Source organism: Diospyros lotus, chromosome 1, assembly GCF_014633365.1.
Source record: "Diospyros lotus cultivar Yz01 chromosome 1, ASM1463336v1, whole genome shotgun sequence".
Taxonomy (NCBI): domain Eukaryota; kingdom Viridiplantae; phylum Streptophyta; class Magnoliopsida; order Ericales; family Ebenaceae; genus Diospyros; species Diospyros lotus.
The window spans coordinates 46,093,058-46,113,715 of NC_068338.1; the positions used below are offsets into that span (position 1 = coordinate 46,093,058).

Consider the following 20,658-nt stretch of genomic DNA (forward strand, 5'->3'; position numbering starts at 1 on the left):
CTAGTTTTCAGCGTGCCAAACACGGAAAAAAAAGTACCTTTGTTTGGGATAATTAGGGTTTGTTAAAAATAAAAATAATACTTAAAAGGATAATCGTCTATTTTTGTCGATAAGTTTTAAAATCCAGTAAATAAAAATTAGGAGTCAGGACCACCAAAATTATTAATGGTATCAGTATGCATTAAGCAGGATTTGTTTTCAACATATTAAAATATAAAAAATGCCTTCCGCTTTTCTTTTTTCTTTTTTGGTTTCTTTAATTGCAAACTGTGATGCTAATTAGCCAGCAACTAAATACAAGTCTTGGTACAATTTTATCTAAATATAATTTTATATAATAAAATCATTTAATATATAAAATTAAATAATTTTGAAATTTATATTAACACATATCGTGCTAATTTTTATTAACATAATTTGATAAAAAATAAAAAACTAAATTCGAACAAAAATTAAAGTCAAATGATTGTAATAACAAAAATTAAGTGCAATAATTAAGTAGTCACATAATATGAAATTCACTGACAAATAATAATGTAATTTACTCAAAATTTAAATGACATTATTTCAACGTTATGTCCAAACAAAACTTTTAAAAAAGAAAAAGTAATTCCAAACCAAAGGAAATAGAGGCGCCATTTTCCTCTTTCCCGCCAAACAACAGAATTCAGATTTCAGATCTGAAAGTCGAATCAATCCCACCTTCTCTCTCTCTCTCTCTCTCTCTCTCTCTCTCCAGCATTCCTCTTTCTTATCCGCAAGGCTGGAAAACCTCAGAAATCGACAATGGTGGATCCAGTAGATTACTCACAAACACAGAGGATAGTCTTGCTCATAGATCTCCAGCCACTGCTGCGCCTCCAAAACCCTAGCCCCTACCTCACAACCATCTTCGCCGCCGCGAGGAACCTAGTCGCCTTCCGACCACTCTCGTCTTGTCTCTTCGCCTTCAAGTTCTTCTTTTCATCTCTCTCGCCTCTCCTCTCCTCGTCCGCCGTCCACCGCCTCGTCCACAAACCGTCCTCCGCCGCCGCCTCACTCTCATTCGACCACCCTTCCGAAACCCTCAGTTCCCTCTCCCGAACTCTCGATTCTCTCTCTTCTTCCCCAGTATCGTCAGAATCTGCAACTTCACCCCCACGTGCCGCTCACGTGGCCGGGTCCTTGCTTCAGCTTGTCCACGATTACTCCTGGGAGTCGCAGAATGAAAATCTTTCAGGTAGAGTCAGTAATTTTCCGAATGTTCGGCCTAATTTGGTTCTTTTGTTGTTGCCACTGGACTGTGTATCGAATTCCTTATCTGAATTTATGAATGTCGGCGTGGACAATGAGTTACTAAGCAATGCAGATTTGTTCTGTAAAAATTTTCAGAATTTTTTTGGTTCTGTTAGTGATGCTTATGTTAGTAGAGATATTCACTGTACTTGGGTTGGTGTTAAGTTTATCGTGGGGGACAATGGAGACAAGATAGAGACAGATGAAACCTTGTCACAGTTGGGGTTTCTAAAGGATGGGATTAGGAGTTTAGGCTGGGGGTTCTGTTCAACGGACTCCATTATCTTGGGCTCTGCTCTTATTCCGTTTCAATTGATTTATCCAATGATGGGGATTTCATTCAGTTGTCTTAATTGTAATTATTCTAAAAGTTTCCACGCCCAACTGACTCTTGAGATATCGGATGTAATGGGAAGGCCTTTGGAGTGCAAGTGCTGTGATCTTGAAATGCTGGATTTGAAGAAGCCATCAAAACTTATGACAGCTGAAATTATGCATACACTAGACTTTAGAAACACAGAAAGTGAAGCACTTAAACAAGTTGACAGATTTTGGGAATATCTTGGTGAGGGAGTTATAAAGATTCACATAAGAGCAGTTCAGAAGTGTAAAGAGGACATGAGAATTGAAAGCTGCTCGTCTAATCTTATTTTAGTACGAGGAGGCTCCGGAGAATTAGGGAGAAGTATGAAGAAAAAATTAAGCACTTTTTTTGCTGATAGAGTTCTTAAAATTCTATTAAGTGAAATGGGTGAGCTCATTCATGGAAAGATATTTCCTATATGGCAAATTTTGTTATGTTTTCTCTGTAGGAAAGATTATGTGGCTGTTGTCTCTCTTTCAAGAGGAAATGGGAATTGTTTAACAGGTATCCTTAAGCCTTTTACTGCTCATTCCGGCCTTCTCTATATTGTAGACGAAGATATTTGTGGAAGAACTTAATTAAAGTAGATGAGTTTTTGAAGCCCTATTCTCATAACATTTCAACTGGGTCTGTCAGCTCTCAATTGGGAATTTTGTCATCTCTAAACAATGAATCTCTGGGAGATCAAAATAGAAAAAAGAATAAAAAAGTTGCATATCAGAACCTAACTTGGTTCTCATTCCACAAAGCAGCCTTTGAATGCTCTGTATTGGAGTTGGAGGAGGTCTACTTGGCCAGCAAATATAATGACTCAAAGAAGTTGAAATTTTTCAAGTGCTGGATGAAACAGATTGAGAAATCAAACTATGGTTGCTTACCTGTACCAAATGAATCCAGATCTTGTCAATATGTTGAAAGAGACATAGATGAAAGACTAATTGGAGCACATGATGAAAGTGAACAACCAATTGCCTCGTATTTCTGTAGTGGATCTTCTAACATACATGAGGGAGCTGCTTTTGTTTCTTGTTCAGAAACTTCAGAATCCTTCTTCAGTAATTTGCCTAGGAAGATCCAAGATGGTATTGAGTCCAAAGGGGTGGACTTGCAGATCTTGGCTGAGCGACTAGTGAATTTGTCCATTTACTGGTTATACCAAAAGAATGATGCAGATAATAGTCTGGAGAGTGAAACACCAACAGGAAATTCCGATACCTGTTGTGGGAAGGCAGTTGCTAGTAGTATAATAAAACTTCTTCTTAAGGAACCCAAGCAATTGAAGGAGGGGCCCAAGGATGCTGATGAATCATTTCCAGCGTCTGATCCAGGATCTGCCAATTTAACTTCAGCAGAAACAGTTAGAGAGTATCCTTTATTCCTTTATTTTTTTCTTTTCTATTTAATTATATACTACTCCATACATCTATGCATCATAAATTGGTGCTTTTGTTTTGTTAAGAAAATAAGTTATTTGGAGGTAATAATTTAGCTCCACTTCCCATGTAGTTTCCTTAATTAGTGCAAGACATGAATTGCAGATTTTATTACGCATGGAGATACTCCGATCAATGGTTGGGGAGGGTGTTGAAGCATCCACAAAACGAAAGCTTGTGAAGGAGATTTGTATGCTTTTAGAGATCATTCAATACCTTGTAGAAGGAGGGCTTCATGGCCATTTGAGCCTTTATGATTATGTTGAGAAAACCATTAAAATCAGGTATAAAGCTAGAAGACGTACCTTGACAAAATTTTATGCTACGCAGTTTTGTAGCTTGTATAGAGTGGTTGCATACTAAGATCTCATTCCCATTTTGCATGCTGGAGCAATAATTCATTCTTTGCCTAATTAATTTCTCTTCCAGATTTTCATTTTCTTTCCTTCCAGAGATTAGTCACGCAAGTATACCTATGTGTATATATTTTACTTATATCCAAGCATGTAAGCATATGTATATGGTTATAGAGAAATGCATACATTCTAAACATAGAAACTTGATCTATGATTACAATTAGTTTCACATTAATTGTTAGGAAAGGGAATTTCAAAATGAAAATGTTTTTGATCTAGTCAATGGTGTTAAACTTAATAGACCATGATCCATTCTTTGATTGTTTTAAGTTCGCTAAACAGCCTATCAATTCTCCCTCAGCGCTATTTTCACTGGCTCTCTTATCAGATTCATTTTATCATTGGACTCTAAATCAAATAAATCTGCCCTATATGTTTTAATTGCTCAATGCATGTTTCGCAATTCCTTCACAAATAAGACTTTTTTTTTCCTTTTTCTTTCTCTGGTGGTGGCAAGTGAGTTTATAGTAGTACTTCATAATTAAACTTGTGAACATTAAAGACCTCAAAAGTGTTGGATCCCACCAGGAACCTTCAGAACTGAACGCTTATCATCATGCCAAAAACTTAAACTGTTAGTAGTGACGCAACTCTTTATCCCTATCCATACTGTGTGTGCAACCTTCTTCCTAGGCCTCACAAATAGGCAATCCCACAAAGTAGTTGCTGGGGCATGAGCAATGGACCAACAATCCCCCCCTCCCCCCCCCCCCCCCAACTGCGCTGGGCCATGAACTATGGATCACTAAAATCTCTCAATCCCCCAGAACTGCCCCGGAGGAGACTCGAACCTATGACCTACTCTAATACTAGTTGGACCTCACCAAGAACCTTCAGGACTGAACGCTTATCACTGGGGCAAAGTGCTATGGATTTTATCTTTTGGAGATGAGACTTCTAATTTCTTGTTTATCTTTATTTAGTCTTTCTCATATTAAAACATATAAGGCTGTTCTTTCCTATCACATTAAATTGCCATTCAGGTTGGTTTTCCAGTTGGACTCCTTTTGGTATTTCAAATTGATCTTAAGCTGAATACCTGTCAGACAAATAGATTCATGTTCATCTTGATCGACAGCTTCAGCAATCATGAAGTTTGAATGCCCTATTTTGGTTTGTCACTTGCTGCTGAAAGCACAACAGCAACAGCGATTCCATCCTTTAATCTTATGGGTGGGGCCAGTTACAGGAATTTTAGCTTTCCATCCATCTCCATTCATGACCATATCATCTGTAAAACCATTATATCTCATGTCATGTATTATCTGGTGTTGAATACTACGACACCCCCCCCCCAACTCCAAGCCTTAATCCCACTAATATATTGCATAATACTTTTACAGGGAGCACTCTAATGTTTACAGACCTATGATTTAGTTTGCATTCGTTATAATTCTTTCAGAACAAATGATGAACGTCACTGTGTTCTTTCATTCTTGAGTTTGCAGCATAGCAGCAGTGTGATCATTGCATTGTTTACCTGAAGTTAGAATTAGAAGCAGTCAGATTAAGTCATGTTTGAATGTTAAATTTCAGGTACTCTCATGTCCTTTGCGAGGTGGTTCACAAAATCTATAGGAAAATGGATCTGTTACCATACGGTGATGAGAATGAATCCTTGATTCGACTGCTCAACAGCGAGGACAGTAATCACTCCTGGAGAGAGAAAGACAGATATGAGGCTGCTGAAACTAATAGAATTCACGAATCAACCTCAGCAGAAAATGAGTCTCTCCAATCACTGGAACATAATCAGGACAGTCCCCTTGATGTTAACAAAGAGGAGCACGCCCGCAGGTTAACCGAGGCTCAAGAGAGGAGAGAGAGGGCTCGCAGATTTGTTTCGTTCACAACCTGGGTGCCGGATTTGCAGAGGGTTTGGGCTCCAAAGCAGCCAAAGGCTGCAAGAGCAAAATCTGAGTTGTCACAGAAGCAACCAAAGAGGAAGGCTCGGCATAGGGGAAACCACGATGTAGTTTGTGAGACACCAATGATGGTGAAGAACCACAATGGGAGTAACCCCTCTGTTTCTGTTTCAAAGGCTTTGTTTCAAGATGATAGGTGATTCAAGGTCCAGATATTTTGCTGACTTGCCTGAAGAGGCGTTAGCTTTCATGCTTGGGCCAAGTAACATCCTTAATCCATTGCACACATCAAGTCAATAACTTAGCTTACACATAAGATTTGTTCCTTTATGTACTATGGGATGCCAATGTAAAATGCTGTAAACCCTTTCTAACTTCATGATACCTCCAATTGTTTATTAGTTAGCTACTTATATATATATATATACATATATATATATGTGATTCCATGTACTTGAACTCTTGCTTCTATATTTAGCTCAGTCCAATTCGATATTAGTTCAGGATTGAAAAGCTGTTAAGGTTATTAATAATAATATATTTTTAATTATACTTTATAATAATAAATAACATTAAATATTAATAATACGGCATATACATTCTACATTCTCTTCTTTTGGCACCCCAATCCTCAACCAAAGAAAACCCTTAAATTTGGTTATAAGTTTGTTTTGTAGAGTTTAAAGTTAAATGTTATATTTTGTTATTGTTTTGTTTTGTAAAGCTTGATGTTAAATTGAATGTTGAATTTGGTTATTGTTTAATTTGTTTTTTGGAGTTAGAAACTAAACTTAAAATAAAATATTGCATTATGTTGATTCTTGTTTGAATTTTTTATTAAAAAAATTTATATTAAAAATAAAAAAAGGGAGTGAATTAATTAGAACCAAATTAATTAGACCATAATAGGTTTTTATGCTTATTGTAATCATTATGCCCCTATTCTTAGTGATATAATGTTGTGCTCACCTAATATTGAATCTTAGAATTATCAGCTTTTCACGGTCTCTCGTCGTTTATGTACTCAATTTCTGTAGAAGAGGTAAATTACATATGAAAGCTTTATCTCATTACGTACGATAAAGAATTGAACTCATAATTTATTAATACAAATCTTAATTTATTATGATCCAATCACTTGACCTGTACCCTAAAAGTGCCTAATAATGAATCTTGTATGATGTATCATGTATCATGCACACCATGGCCATGTTGAAATAATTGCCAATTATTGTGGATGGGTTAAGGCTTAACCTCTATAATATTGGAATTGTGCATCGAATAACTGACGTAGTACGAAAAGAATAATGTTATTAGTATATCTTTGTGTATATCTTGAACTACATAAAGATATATTAATGATAAAAATGTCTCTTATGAGACGCATAGAGACACGTGAGGCGTATGAAGATGAGAGATATTTTGATCATAATATCCCTTTATATAATTTAATATGTACAAAAATAACGTAAAGTGAAAAACACTTTGCCTAACTGCATATTAAGTGATATGACACATGTCAATCCTCATCTGTGCACGATCCGTCGCGCGAGTTGCTTTCTTGATCAGATGGTTTACATCAACACTCCTCACTTCAGCCAAAGATGGCCGCCTACGCCCAAGCAGAAGCCGGAAAGCATAGCATCTATGGGGATCGATTTATGCACCTTAGGCTCATCAAGACAACTACTCCCATGACCACGAGGTGTGGGTTTCATTCATTCTCTAGTCTCAAGTTCCAAGCACGTTGCGATCAACGATCCCCATGCCGAGACCCTTCACGCTATCCCGCCATTTTTCAACCGCAACTAAGCTAGAAACCCCCCTTTCCTCACTCCAACCACCTAAATTTTCTCGAGAAAGCACAGCCATTTCGGAGGAGTTTTGTGGTCAAATATTGGACAAATACCCAGATATCAGAACGTTAAAAGGACTGCATGCCAAGATCATCTTTGATCAAGGTTTGCGCTCAAACCCATCCATTGGCATCAAACTTATGAGGGCTTATGCTGCTTGTGGCCATCCCGAGATCACGCGCCACGTATTCGACGAATTTCCTGACAGAGGTGTTATCTTCTTCAATGTCATGATCAGAAGCTACGTGAACAACCAGTTTTACCAAGATGCTCTTGTCGAATACAGGACCATGTCCAAGTATGGCGTTAGTCCTGATCATTATACCTTCCCTTGTGCGTTAAAAGCGTGTTCTGAGTCGGATAATTTGTTGCTTGGAATGCAAACTCATGCTGCGGTTGCGAAAATAGGGCATGATTCTAACCTTTTTACTGGTAATGGTTTGGTTGCCATGTATGGCAGATGTGGTTGTTTGGTGGAGGCTCGCAGGGTGCTCGATGAAATGCCTCACAAAGATGCTGTTTCCTGGAATTCAATGGTTGCTGTGTATGCACAGAATGGACGGTTTGATGACGCGCTTGGAGTTTGTCGAGAAATGGAGTTATTCAACATAAAAGCAGATGCTGGCACAATGGCTAGCCTCTTGCCTGCTGTAACTAACACATCTGCTAAAAATATTTCATTTGTTGAGGAGCTGTTTATGAAATTGGCTAAAGAGAGTGTGATCTCATGGAATGTGATGGTTGCAGTCTATATGAAAAATTCTATGCCTGCATTAGCAGTTGAACTTTATTTGGAGATGGAATCTCGTGGGATGGAACCTGATGCAATCACATTTGCCAGTGTTCTTCCTGCCTGTGGGGACCTCTCAGCTCTGTCACTTGGTAGGCACATCGATGAGTGTGTGGAAAGGAAAAGGCTTCGACCCAATTTGTCATTGGAAAATGGCTTGATTGACATGTATGCAAAGTGTGGATGTTTAGATGATGCAAGGGAAGTGTTTGATGGAATGCAATACCGGGATGTTGCGTCATGGACTTCAATAATTTCTGCTTATGGTAAAAGTGGGCAAGGCTGTGATGCTGTTGCTCTTTTTTCCAAAATGCAGGATTCGGGTGTCACTCCTGATTCAATTGCCTTTGTTTCCATCATCTCTGCATGCAGCCATGCGGGATTGTTGAATGAGGGAAAGTATTTTTATAAATTAATGACTAAGAAGTATAGGATGGTACCAAGGTTAGAACATTTTGCTTGCATGGTTGATCTGTTAGGACGTGCTGGGAAACTAGATGAGGCCTATGATTTCATTAAGCAGATGCCTTTGGAACCCAATGAGAGGGTTTGGGGGGCATTGTTGAGTGCTTGCCGGATTTACTCAAAGATGGATATTGGGATTATAGCTGCAGATCATCTCTTTCAATTGGTTCCGGAGCAGGCTGGTTATTATGTCTTGTTATCAAACATTTATGCGAAGGCTGGAAGATGGGAAGAAGTTTCCGCCATTCGATCAATCATGAAGGGAAGAGGAATCAAGAAAACACCTGGTTTTAGCAATGTCGAGCTTGATCATAAGGTCCACACCTTTCTTGCTGGCGACCAATCCCATCCACAATCCAAGGAGATCTACGAAGAGTTGGATGTAATGGTAGGAAAGATGAAAGAGGCAGGTTATGCACCTGAGACAGACTCAGCGCTTCATGATTTGGAGGAAGAGGATAAGCAATATCATCTAACAGTTCACAGTGAGAAGTTAGCTATCGTCTTCGCACTTATTAATACCAAACCTGGTACGCCAATCCGGATTACCAAGAATCTACGTGTTTGTGGGGACTGCCATATTGCTGTCAAGCTTATATCCAAGATTGCTGAACGCAAAATCATTGTCAGGGATACACATCGGTTTCATCATTTTCAAAATGGGGTTTGCTCATGTGGCGATTATTGGTAACGCTTCGCTTACTTAGGCTCCGTTTTGTTTGGCCAAAAACATTTTCCTTTCTCAAAAAGCACTTTCCTTGTTTTCTTGTGTTTGGCTAGCTCTAGGAAAACAACAAAGTAAAAGTAATTTACTTTCTGGTCAATGGAAAGTAAATTGCTAAAACACAAAGAAAAGAAAATTCCGAAAAGTGACTTCCTGAGTTGAAATTAGGAAGTCCCTTTCTAGAGCTTCATCATTTGCACTTTCAAAGCTTTCCAACACCTTCTCCGCCTTTGTTTTTTTGGATTACACATCATCACTCGCACTCTCGCTGAACTCATCCCTGAGTCATCATGAGAGAAGTAAACCGAAAGATATGCCCAAGTGACCAAGGTTGGAGATTGTGTCCACTGACACTTATCAAAGACCATCCCTAGAAGGAATTGCTTCTCCCAGAAATTAATCCTACACTAGCAGCCTTCAGCATCCTTCTTCGCCTTTGTTTGTCGAGCTCTACTTGCGTTGAGCGTCTTCTTCTTCTCACTCTATTAGCCTCTGTCTATGTCATCATATTAGTCGACGTCTCTATTAGGCTCCATCTCTATATAGATTTGCCTTCTACATCATCATATTGGTCACCATTTGTGTCCTTCTCCACCTCTTTCTATCTCCGCATGTGTTATCATCTTTGTCGAGGCTTCACCTACCTCAATATTTGCCTAGTCGCTATCATTATCTTGTAGAATTTATGTCTTGTTACTTTTATTATGGAGAATTTTTATGATATATGATATTATTATGTTTTGTTCTTTATTGTTATTATGTGTTTATTATATATTTTTATCTTTATGTTATAGATTTGATAATAAGAAAAAAAAAATACTATAATGGTGTTTTTAGTGAAATTTCATGAGAAGCCTAATCCCTTTTCTCTCTCTCATATTCAAATTTAGATCTAGGTATGAGATTAAGTTGATAAAAGATAAATTAATCATTTTAGTCTATGTAAAAAATAATTCTTACAATTACATAAAATTATAAATTGGTTATTTCAAATTTCCCAAATTTATATTATGAATGACAAAGAACTTAATTATATTGATGCGATGGCTAAGATTGAATTGTTGGTTGTGGAGGTTCCACAATGACCGGCACAATACATTGGGTCGGGTAAACGGGGCCATTGGGTCAACCACACATCCCTCCACTTATCTAAAAAATAAGTTGGTATTCTATATAAAACTTTTGTATAAAATTATTATTAACATAAAATAATAATAATAATTTTTATAACTGTAATTTATTTTTATAAACATTTCTAATTTTAGAATGCAGCCCGTTATTACTCTGTCATGCTATTTTATATGTATAATTTTTTATTTAATAATTTATACATATATATATATATATCGTGTATGCTGGCAGGCAACCTTTATCAGTAAGCCAAAAGCATGATTCTTAATTGGTGTTTTGCTGAGCTTACAGTAAAAATGTACATTTCAGATATTTTTGTATTGGAAAGTGGAGTTAGAAGTCATTGAAAAGATCTCCACTTGGTATATGTAAACGTAGTGATGTTATTATATTTCAACTCCCATGGTGGAGAAATTCACGACTTAAATGATATTCTGTAGGAATGCATGAATAGTTTATATTTATGATCAGTTACGGATTTAGAAATTTTTAAATAATAAAAAAATAAAATAACATAATACTAAAGAAAATATATTGATAAATTATTATAATTATGCTTGACGTGTTTTTATATTTTGATAATGTCATTATCAATTTTATTTAATATATATTTTTTAATATACATAAGTAAATTGTTATTCAATCATTGATCTCCAATTCAATTACGTAGTCAGATCTCTTGGCAAGTTTTATAACTAAAAATATTCTTTCTACTATAATAGTAACAACAAGAAGAATTAATAACAGTATCACAATTCTATAAATTAATGGATATACATTATTTTTTTTTACCGTTACTAATTTCTAGATAAGATCACTAAGATTCGTAGTCCTTCAAAATTCTTGTCAGTACGTATATTAATAATATATATTTCAAGTACATCATCAATTTATATTTCAAGTACATCACCAAGTATCAAGAGATCTGTTGATAACAAAAAAAAAAATGTATAAATAAATAATCAAGTACCAAGAGATCTGTTGGTAAAAAAAATGTAGACTGTTTAGAATCATTTTCCTTCAGATGTGCCAGCCATGCAGCTGGTAAAGCAGAAATGAAACAACAATAATTCTCAGAGCCAGCTCAAGGGGTTGGCCCTAGGCCATTATTAATTTAGGCACTAACTCCTTAATAAAAAATAAAAAATAAAAAATTATTAATTTTATTTTAATAATGAAATTAAATTAATTATTTTGTTTCAGTAATTTTCATCATTTTTTATTTTAAATTCTTTATAATTATTTTTCTCTCTCTTTTCAATTATTAATTAAAAATAAAATAATTTTAGACAATAACTAGAAGACATAATCGGCTTCTGAAATTTTTTTGGGCCCCCTAGTTTGGGGCCCTAGACACATGCTTAAATAGCCTTAGGCCGGCCTTGATAACTCGGAGTGGGTGATTTCATCAGTTTGGGATTTTGTGTTTGATTTCTAGTTTTTCTAATGTTATAAGGTTCATTAATTTAAGTGGATGAATGACATAATGCACAATATCCTTCTAATATTCTCTAGCCATTGAATCATTTTGCTACTATTTTTGCTTAGGAAAAGAGGAAATCCAAGTCAAGCACTTGAACACCACCACAACAAACAGGCCCTTAAATTAGCTCTATAAAATCCACATGAAAACAGAGTTGTTCTCATTGATTCACCACCAACAAATGGCTAGAAAACCTCAACCCACAACTTTCATCCTTTCCCTCCTCTTCCTCCTCCTGCCTCTAACCCTAACCGCCGTGGCCGGCGGAGGCATCGCCATTTACTGGGGTCAAAACGGCAAGGAGGGTACCTTAGCCGAAACATGTGCCACCAAGAAATTTTCCTTCGTAAACATAGCCTTCCTCTACATATTCGGCAAGGGTCAGACCCCAGTAATGGACCTCTCCGGCCACTGCAACCCCTCCGCCAACGGCTGCACTGCCGTGAGCGACGGCGTGCGGTTCTGCCAGAAGATGGGCATAAAAGTCATGCTCTCCATCGGTGGCGGCATTGGCAGCTACTCCTTAGCTTCCAAAGCCGATGCAAAAAATGTATCGGCCTATCTATGGAATGCTTTCTTGGGTGGAAGGTCAAAGTTTCGGCCTTTGGGCGATGCTGTATTGGATGGCATAGATTTTGACATAGAGCTTGGCTCAAACCAGTACTGGGATGATCTTGCTCTCTTTTTATCAGCTTTTGGGAAGTTCGGAAGAAGGAAAGTGTACTTAACTGCTGCACCACAGTGTCCATTTCCAGATTACTTCTTAGGCTCTGCGCTTAACAAGACTTGCCTTTTTGACTATGTTTGGGTTCAATTCTATAACAATCCTCCTTGCCAGTACACTGCAGGGAACACTGATAAGATTATCAAGTCCTGGAAGAAGTGGACTGCTTCCATACCTGCTAGGAGGGTGTTCTTGGGGTTGCCGGCGTCGCCGGGGGCCGCCGGAAGTGGGTTCATTCCGGCGAGCGTGCTGACGACCCAGATCCTGCCGGAGATAAAGTCGTCTCCCAAGTACGGCGGCGTGATGCTGTGGTCAAAGTACTGGGATGATCAGAGTGGGTACACCGACACGATTAGGGGCAGTGTTTGAATTAAACTAGTTGTCGCTTTGTTCTCAGCCTGATTAATAAACAATGCGTTTTTCAAATTCTTAGCCTTGAGTACTGGGATGATCAGAGTGGGTACACCCTCAGAGTGGTTTACTGTTTTAGTGTAATTTTTGTTCTTGCTAAATAAATGCTTAAACCACGAGATTAGATTAGGTTTTATCAAGTTAATTTGAGACTTTGTTATCTATAATACATACATAAAACGTTCTCACTACTGTATTAGTAACATCATAATAATTAACCCATTCACTTTTAAATTTGACTTAAATATAAAATATACTTAAATTGGAGACTTTTAATCTTGTTTTAATAACAACTTGAAGAGTTAGCAAAATTGGACATTTTTTTTAGATAATTTTTTAAAAAGCTGCATTTTAATTTACTAATGCATTTTCTTAAATTTATGAGTATCTGGTTCTAAGAACCGAATAGATTTTGATCACAACATAAGGGTAATTTTTTTTTTATTTTAGAGGGCTAGCTCTTTGTGGAGATAGCTCGTACTCGGACGGACCCAGCTCATCCGATTCAGTGCTAGGCCGTAGTTTGCCATAGCATGGGTTCGTGAAATCTTCTGGCCTCTAATTCTTTTGGGTCCCAAGCTTTCACTTTTTCATGCCTGCCACGTGTTTGTAAATATGCCAGGCCCAAACATTGGTTGTCTTTGTTCATCGACACCATATGCCCTGACATCAGAGACCACAAATCCGAGCCTCGTTGCCGTTGGAATATAAGAAAATACGTTTTAATAAGGTTAATCTTGTTGGAATGAAATCTGAATTTATCTAGGATATTATGCATATTAACAACAAAATGAAAACATAACTATTCAATGAAAGAAGATTTATAAAAGGACCATAAAACCTGATTGAAATGAGGTATGTCAAAGTAAACTTTCTTAAGATAAATTTTGCCTCACTAAAAGATCAATGGACGTCTATTTCCTAAAATACAACATTTATTTAAAGAATTAGTGTAGTACAATACTAACATTGACAGGTAAATCAAATTTAATAGTACTCTATTTCTTTATTTGATAGAAAAGATTAGAATCTTTTGTACTTGAAAATAATAGAGAATTATAAAAGTACGTTAGAGAACAAACGTATCAAATTAATGACTTGAATTGATTTTTAATTGTGAAATGTCATGTTCTTTAATTCAATTTAATCTGAATCTTCAAATTATATCTTTCATATTTAGACGTGACTTGACAGTTCAAATTATACCATTTGGTAAAGGTATATATCTCTTCCCTTACACCTTTCATATCCAAATAGACATGTCCATTCACCTAAACGAATATGTCCACTCTATCGCATCTCATATGAATAGTCGAGTCCGATCTTAGAAATTTTACCAATTCATATATTTAAAATCCATTAATTTCAACAAATTTAGTTTATAATAAATTAAAATTAAATAAAAAGGCAAATAAGTTATAAAATGATGCCGAGTCAAATATATATTTTAGTCCTTTACTTAGGCCTTTTCTTCATTTAGACATTAAAACTTTTTGTTATTTCAAACATATATATAAGTTACGGAGTTTCAAATCAATTACACTCTTAAACAACAAAAAAATTAAGAATACAATTGACTTGAAATTGTAAGTTCAATAGTACTTTTGAAAAAAAAAAGTTCGAATGTGTAAATGAAAAAAAATACAAGTATAAAAGGTTAAAATATGTATTTTGCCAAAAATGCCAATCTCCACTGCCGAATGCTATTATTATTGTAATAAAGATGACTATAAAACTTTTAAATGTTGGCACAAAAGAGTTAAAATATAAAATTAGAGTTTACAATTTTCAAATTTTTGAAAAATTGTATAAATCTCCCTATTTTTAATAAAATATCAAAATTATTTATTTTATCCCTTTTCTTAAATAATTCCTTTATCTTTTCTTTCCATGTCTCTCCATTCCCCTTCCACATCTTTCTATCTCTTCTTTGCAATATTTGTCACCAACAAAAAAGATCGTTGCCAATAATGAGTGTTCATTTAACTATAAGAATGTTATATTATTTATGTTGGATAACATAATATTTATAAAACACATGAGTAAAATTCGAGAGAAGCATTGGCTGAGCATGGACCCCACCCCGCTTACATGCCCGCGTGCAAGAGAATAAATCTGCATTTAACTAAGCCCTTCAATGCTTTGTTGATTGTGAAGAAGTTCTGAGTTTTACAAGTGAAATTTATGCAAAAAATATGATAAAATTTTTTACTTTTACTTAAAGTAATGTATCATTGACTGTTTATATTAATTTTTTATGTAAATGGATACAAAAACATATCTTCAACGATAATATTTGTTAAAATAAGTAAGATAAGATTTATTAATATAAGACTGAAATAATTTTCAGATCAAGATATGAAAATTGTCAAAATAAAGATAAAAAATATTCTAAAACTTTTATTTGACTATTTATTAAATTTTTTGAAATATATTAGAAGATATATAAGTCATTTTTTTTATCTATAAGGTTTAAGATAAATTTATTTGAAAAATCTTATATAAGAAGTCACGTAACTTCTTTTCAAAAGATTATCTTTTAAATTTAACAAATACAATGAAAATCACTTTTGTTCGAAATATTTTTCATATATCACTTTTCTCACCCTATATCTTGATCAACAAACACTATCTAAACAAATAATGTATTTTTAAACAAAAATAAAAATGTCTTGCTCAATTATTCATACTCTTGTTTTTTTTGTAAATTAAAAAATAAAAATCAGTAAAAAAAAACCCAATTAACAATAAAACTACCCATTAGAAGTAAAAGGAAACAAGAAGTGAGACTGCCATAAATATATGAAGATTGGGTTTAATAATAAATTTGTGACGGTTGAATTTAAAAAATATATATTTTTATTATCAACACATACACATGTATAAGATTTTAAAATTTACTATCTTACCAAGAGGGCGCTTTGGTACATCAAGAACGAAATTAGGTATCAGTAAAACCTATCTTAAAATTAAAATTATCAACTAAAAAATTTAAAATTCAAAACATCCTAAATTTAAGGTGATAATAGTAACATATTATTGTTGAACTGTCTTGGAGAAGACTCGAACTTGTGACCTACTCTCATACTAGTTGGACCCCATCAGGAATTTCAGAACTGAGCGCTTAACACCGGAGCCAAAGTGCTATAAATTTTATATTTTGGATATGAAATTTCTAATTTCTTATTTATCTTTATTTAGTCTTTCTTATATTAAAACATATAAGGCTAGCTGTTCTTTCCTCTATCACGTTAAATTGCCATTCAGGTTGGTTTTCCAGAACTCCTTTTGGTATTTCAAATTGATCTTAAGCTGAATACCTCGTCAGACAAATAGATTCATGTTCATCTTGATCGATAGCTTCAACGATCATGAAGTTTTAATGCCCTATTTTGGTTTGTCACTTGCTGCAGAAAACACAACAGCAACAGCGATTCCATCCTTTACTCAAACATGGATATTGGGATTGTTGAGTGCTTGCCGGATTTACTCAAACATGCATGGACATTGGGATTATAGCTGCAGATTGTCTCTTTCAATTGGTTCCGGAGCAGGCTGGTTATTATGTTTTGTTATCAAACATTTATGCTAAGGCTGGAAGATGGGAAGAAGTTTCCGCCATTCGATCAATCATCATGAAGGGAAGAGGAATCAAGAAAACACCTGGTTTTAGCAATGTCGAGCTTGATCATAAGGTCCACACCTTTCTTGCTGGCGACCAATCCCATCCACAATCCAAGGAGATCTACGAAGAGTTGGATGTAATGGTAGGAAAGATGAAAGAGGCAGGTTATGTACCTGAGACAGACTCAGCGCTTCATGATTTGGAGGAAGAGGATAAGCAATATCATCTAACAGTTCACAGTGAGAAGTTAGCTATCGTCCTCGCACTTATTAATACCAAACCTGGTACGCCAATCCGGATTACCAAGAATCTACGTGTTTGTGGGGACTGCCATATTGCTGTCAAGCTTATATCCAAGATTGCTGAACGCAAAATCATTGTCAGGGTTACACATCGGGTTGAATTATAGGTTGGGGAGGTTCCACAATGACCGGCACAATACATTGGGTAAACGGGCCATTGGGTCAACCACACAAGCATGTCAGGTCCAATCTGCATTATATGTCATAGGTAAAGCAACAAGAAAAGGTGACCCAGAACATATTCACTTATTCAGAAACTGTGCAACTTTTGCAAAGAAGAAACTTCAGAAAGCAGAAATTACATTTCTATGTGGCAAACTGCTTGATTCTGTAAAGTTGGTATATTAGATACTTGGAATTATCGTTTTTGTGTGATTCTCTTATACTCATATTCTTAATTTTGCAGGAAAGATAAATCGCAGAATGTGTCTAAAAAATATTAGGATTAAAACTCACAATTCATTTAAATGACACCAACATATTATGGTTCAATTTTTGTCATTTGAACCATGTCCTGAAAGCACAAATGGAGTGGTTATATATCAATTTACATCTATTATAACCTTGCCTTTCTTTGATACGCGCACACACACAAAGAGCACATAAAGACACTGCAAAACAGAAAAAACCTCACAGAATCAATCAGTTCTGGTTGCCTTTCTCTTTTTTTTAATAATTAATTTTTAAATAACTAAAAAAAATATGCAATGGCCACCCTTGACTATACGTGGATCCGCCACTGTTTATGACTAGCTTCTTCATTTTCGTTTATTCTAAATGAAAATTATTTCATAAAAATGTTGACTGTTAAAATCATTTTCCTTCGTATGTGCCAGCCATGCAGCTGGTAAAGCAGAAATGAAACAAAAATAATTCTCAGGGCCGGCAGAAGGGGTTGGGGGCTAGGTGATTATTAATTTAGGGGTCTAACTAACTCTTTAATAAAAAATAAAAAAAAAAATTTATTAATTTTATTTTAATAATAAAATTAAAATAATTATTTTATTTCAGTAACTTTTACCATTTTTTTATTTTTAATTCTTTATAATTGTTTCTCTCTCTCTCTCTCTTTTTAATTGTTAATTAGAAGTAGAACAATTTTGCACAACAACCAGCAAACATGACTGACTTTTGAAATTTTCTTGGAACCCTAGACACATGTCTCAGTCTCAGTAGCCTTTCCTTTGAGCCGGCCATAATTTTGAGTGGGTGATTTTGTCAGTTTAGGATTTTGTGTTTGATTTCCGGTTTTTCTAATATTATAAGGTTCGTTAATTTAAGTGGATGATCAATGACATAATGCACAATATATTTCTAATATTTTCTAGCCATCGAATCATTTTGCTACTATTTTTGCTTAGGAAGAGAGAAAATCCTAGTCAAGCACTTGAACACCACCACAACAAACAGGCCCTTAAATTATCTCTATAAAATCCACATGAAAACAGAGTTGTTCTCATTGATTCACCACCAACAAATGGCTAGAAAACCTCAACCCACAACTTTCATCCTTTCCCTCCTCTTACTCCTCCTGCCTCTAACCCTAACCGCCGTGGCCGGCGGAGGCATCGCCATTTACTGGGGTCAAAACGGCAAGGAGGGCACCTTAGCCGAAACATGTGCCACCAAGAAATTTTCCTTCGTAAACATAGCCTTCCTCTACATATTCGGCAAGGGTCAGACCCCAGTAATGGACCTCTCCTCCGGCCACTGCAACCCCTCCGCCAGCGGCTGCACTGCCGTGAGCGACGGCGTGCGGTTCTGCCAGAAGATGGGCATAAAAGTCATGCTCTCCATCGGTGGCGGCGTTGGCAGCTACTCCTTAGCTTCCAAAGCCGATGCAAAAAACGTATCGGCCTATCTATGGAATGCTTTCTTGGGTGGAAGGTCAAAGTTTCGGCCTTTGGGCGATGCTGTATTGGATGGCATAGATTTCGACATAGAGCTTGGCTCAAACCAGTACTGGGATGATCTTGCTCTCTATTTATCAGCTCATGGGAAGTTCGGAAGAAAGAAATTGTACTTAACCGCTGCACCACAGTGTCCTTTTCCAGATTACTTCTTAGGCTCTGCGCTTAATAAGACTTGCCTTTTTGACTATGTTTGGGTTCAATTCTATAACAATCCTCCTTGCCAGTACACTGCCGGTAACACTGATAAGATTATCACGTCCTGGAAGAAGTGGACTGCTTCCATACCTGCTAGGAGGGTGTTCTTGGGGTTGCCGGCGTCCCCGGGGGCCGCCGGAAGTGGGTTCATTCCGGCGAGCGTGCTGACGACCCAGATCCTGCCGGAGATAAAGTCGTCTCCCAAGTACGGCGGCGTGATGCTGTGGTCAAAGTACTGGGATGATCAGAGTGGGTACACCGACTCCATTAGGGGCAGTGTTTGAATTAAACTAGTTGTTGCTTTGTCCTCAGCCTGATTAATAAACAATGCGTTTTTCAAATTCTTAGCTTTGAGTTCTGGGATGATCAGAGTGGGTACACCCTCAGAGTGGTTTACTGTTTTAGTGTAATTTTTTTTCTTGCTAAATAAATGCTTAAACCAAGAGATTAGATTAAATTAGATTAGGTTTTATAAGTTAATTTGAGACTCTTTGGGACCAAAAAGGTGAACTCCCTCACTTGAGACCCCAACAGTTCAGCTCCAAAACTTTTGTAAGAGAGGTAAATTACGAAACTCAACAACGAGATTCGAATACGAATCACTACTGTATTATTAGTAACATCATAATAATTATTAATAACATACATAAAACGTTGTCACTATTATATTATTAATAGATTTTATCAAGTTAATTTGAGACTATTATTAATAACATGATAATAATTAACCCATTTACTTTTAAATTTGACTTAAATATAAAATATACTTAAATTGGAGACTTTTAATCTTCTTTTAATAACAACTTGAAGAGTTAGCAAAATTGGACTCTTTTTTTAGATAATTTTTTTAAAAAGCTGCATTTTAATTTACTAATACATTTTCTTAAATTTATGCGTATCTAATTCTAAGAACCGAATGGATTTTGATCACAACATAAGGGTAATTTTTTTATTATTTTAGAGGGGTAGCTCTTTGTGGAGATAGCTCGTACTCGGACGGACCCAGCTCATCCGATTCAGGGCTAGGCCGTAGTTTGCCATGGCATGGGGTCGTGAAATCTTCTGGCCTCTAATTCTTTTGGGTCCCAAGCTTTCACTTTTTCATGCCTCCCACGAGTTTGTAAATATGCCAGGCCCAACCGTTGGTATTCTTTGTTTGCTCCCAGAGCAATCCGAGCCTCGTTGCCGTTGGGATATAAGAAAATATGTTTTAATAAGGTAAATCTAGTGTATAATAAATTAAAATTAAATAAGAAGGCAAATAAGTTATAAAAAGATGCCAGGGCAAGTATATATTTTAGTCCTCTACTTGGGGTTTTTTTTTTTCATTTAGACATTAAAATTTTTTATTATATTAAACATACTACTAATTATTCACCTCTGCGATGCACGAAAAAAAAAAAATCACAAATAGAGAAATAAAAAATATATAAATTTTTAATATATATTAGAAACACCAGAATTTAGTTTTATTAAATTGTAAATATCATAACAAATAAAATTTATAATAAAATTAAAATTACAAATTTTTAAAACCTTCTTTGAATACAACGTTTGTGGTTGAATTTATTTGTTCTCCTTCCTTATTACATATTAATATCTTTAAACCATTCCAACTTATAACTCTTGATACAATTACGTATAACTGAACATGACTGAATATTGATTTTTTCAAATAAAGTCCTA

At 35.7% G+C, this 20,658-nt stretch overlaps 5 protein-coding genes across 6 annotated transcripts; all 5 read left to right on the forward strand.

The window, feature by feature from the left end:
* Positions 1 to 642: 642 nt before the first annotated feature.
* On the forward strand, positions 643 to 5,814 carry LOC127796767 (uncharacterized). The gene is given in 4 exon segments (XM_052329144.1): positions 643 to 2,204; positions 2,207 to 3,004; positions 3,165 to 3,356; positions 5,025 to 5,814. Coding segments are annotated over 4 exon segments (2,937 nt in total). The 5' UTR covers positions 643 to 786; the 3' UTR covers positions 5,554 to 5,814.
* Positions 5,815 to 6,872: 1,058 nt separating this feature from the next.
* Positions 6,873 to 10,448, forward strand: LOC127788306 (putative pentatricopeptide repeat-containing protein At3g49142). Of its 2 annotated transcripts, XM_052316454.1 has the most exons (2): positions 6,873 to 7,507; positions 7,670 to 10,448. In XM_052316454.1, the coding sequence occupies exons 1-2, from the start codon at positions 7,119 to 7,121 to the stop codon at positions 9,153 to 9,155; spliced, it is 1,875 nt and encodes a 624-aa protein (XP_052172414.1). In that variant the 5' UTR covers positions 6,873 to 7,118; the 3' UTR covers positions 9,156 to 10,448. The 2 variants fall into 2 exon arrangements, with proteins under 2 accessions (XP_052172414.1, XP_052172404.1); XM_052316444.1 differs by having other exon boundaries at positions 6,873 to 10,448.
* Positions 10,449 to 11,751: 1,303 nt separating this feature from the next.
* Positions 11,752 to 13,061, forward strand: LOC127788328 (acidic endochitinase-like). The gene has a single exon (XM_052316474.1). The coding sequence runs from the start codon at positions 11,945 to 11,947 to the stop codon at positions 12,893 to 12,895; it is 951 nt and encodes a 316-aa protein (XP_052172434.1). The 5' UTR covers positions 11,752 to 11,944; the 3' UTR covers positions 12,896 to 13,061.
* A 3,376-nt stretch (positions 13,062 to 16,437) lies between these two features.
* Positions 16,438 to 16,971, forward strand: LOC127793953 (putative pentatricopeptide repeat-containing protein At3g49142). Its single transcript, XM_052324785.1, has one exon. The coding sequence runs from the start codon at positions 16,438 to 16,440 to the stop codon at positions 16,969 to 16,971; it is 534 nt and encodes a 177-aa protein (XP_052180745.1).
* Positions 16,972 to 18,303: 1,332 nt separating this feature from the next.
* LOC127788319 (hevamine-A-like) lies at positions 18,304 to 19,415 on the forward strand. The gene has a single exon (XM_052316465.1). It carries the CDS (start codon positions 18,342 to 18,344, stop codon positions 19,254 to 19,256), a length of 915 nt encoding a protein of 304 aa, XP_052172425.1. The 5' UTR covers positions 18,304 to 18,341; the 3' UTR covers positions 19,257 to 19,415.
* The last annotated feature ends 1,243 nt before the right edge of the window (positions 19,416 to 20,658 follow it).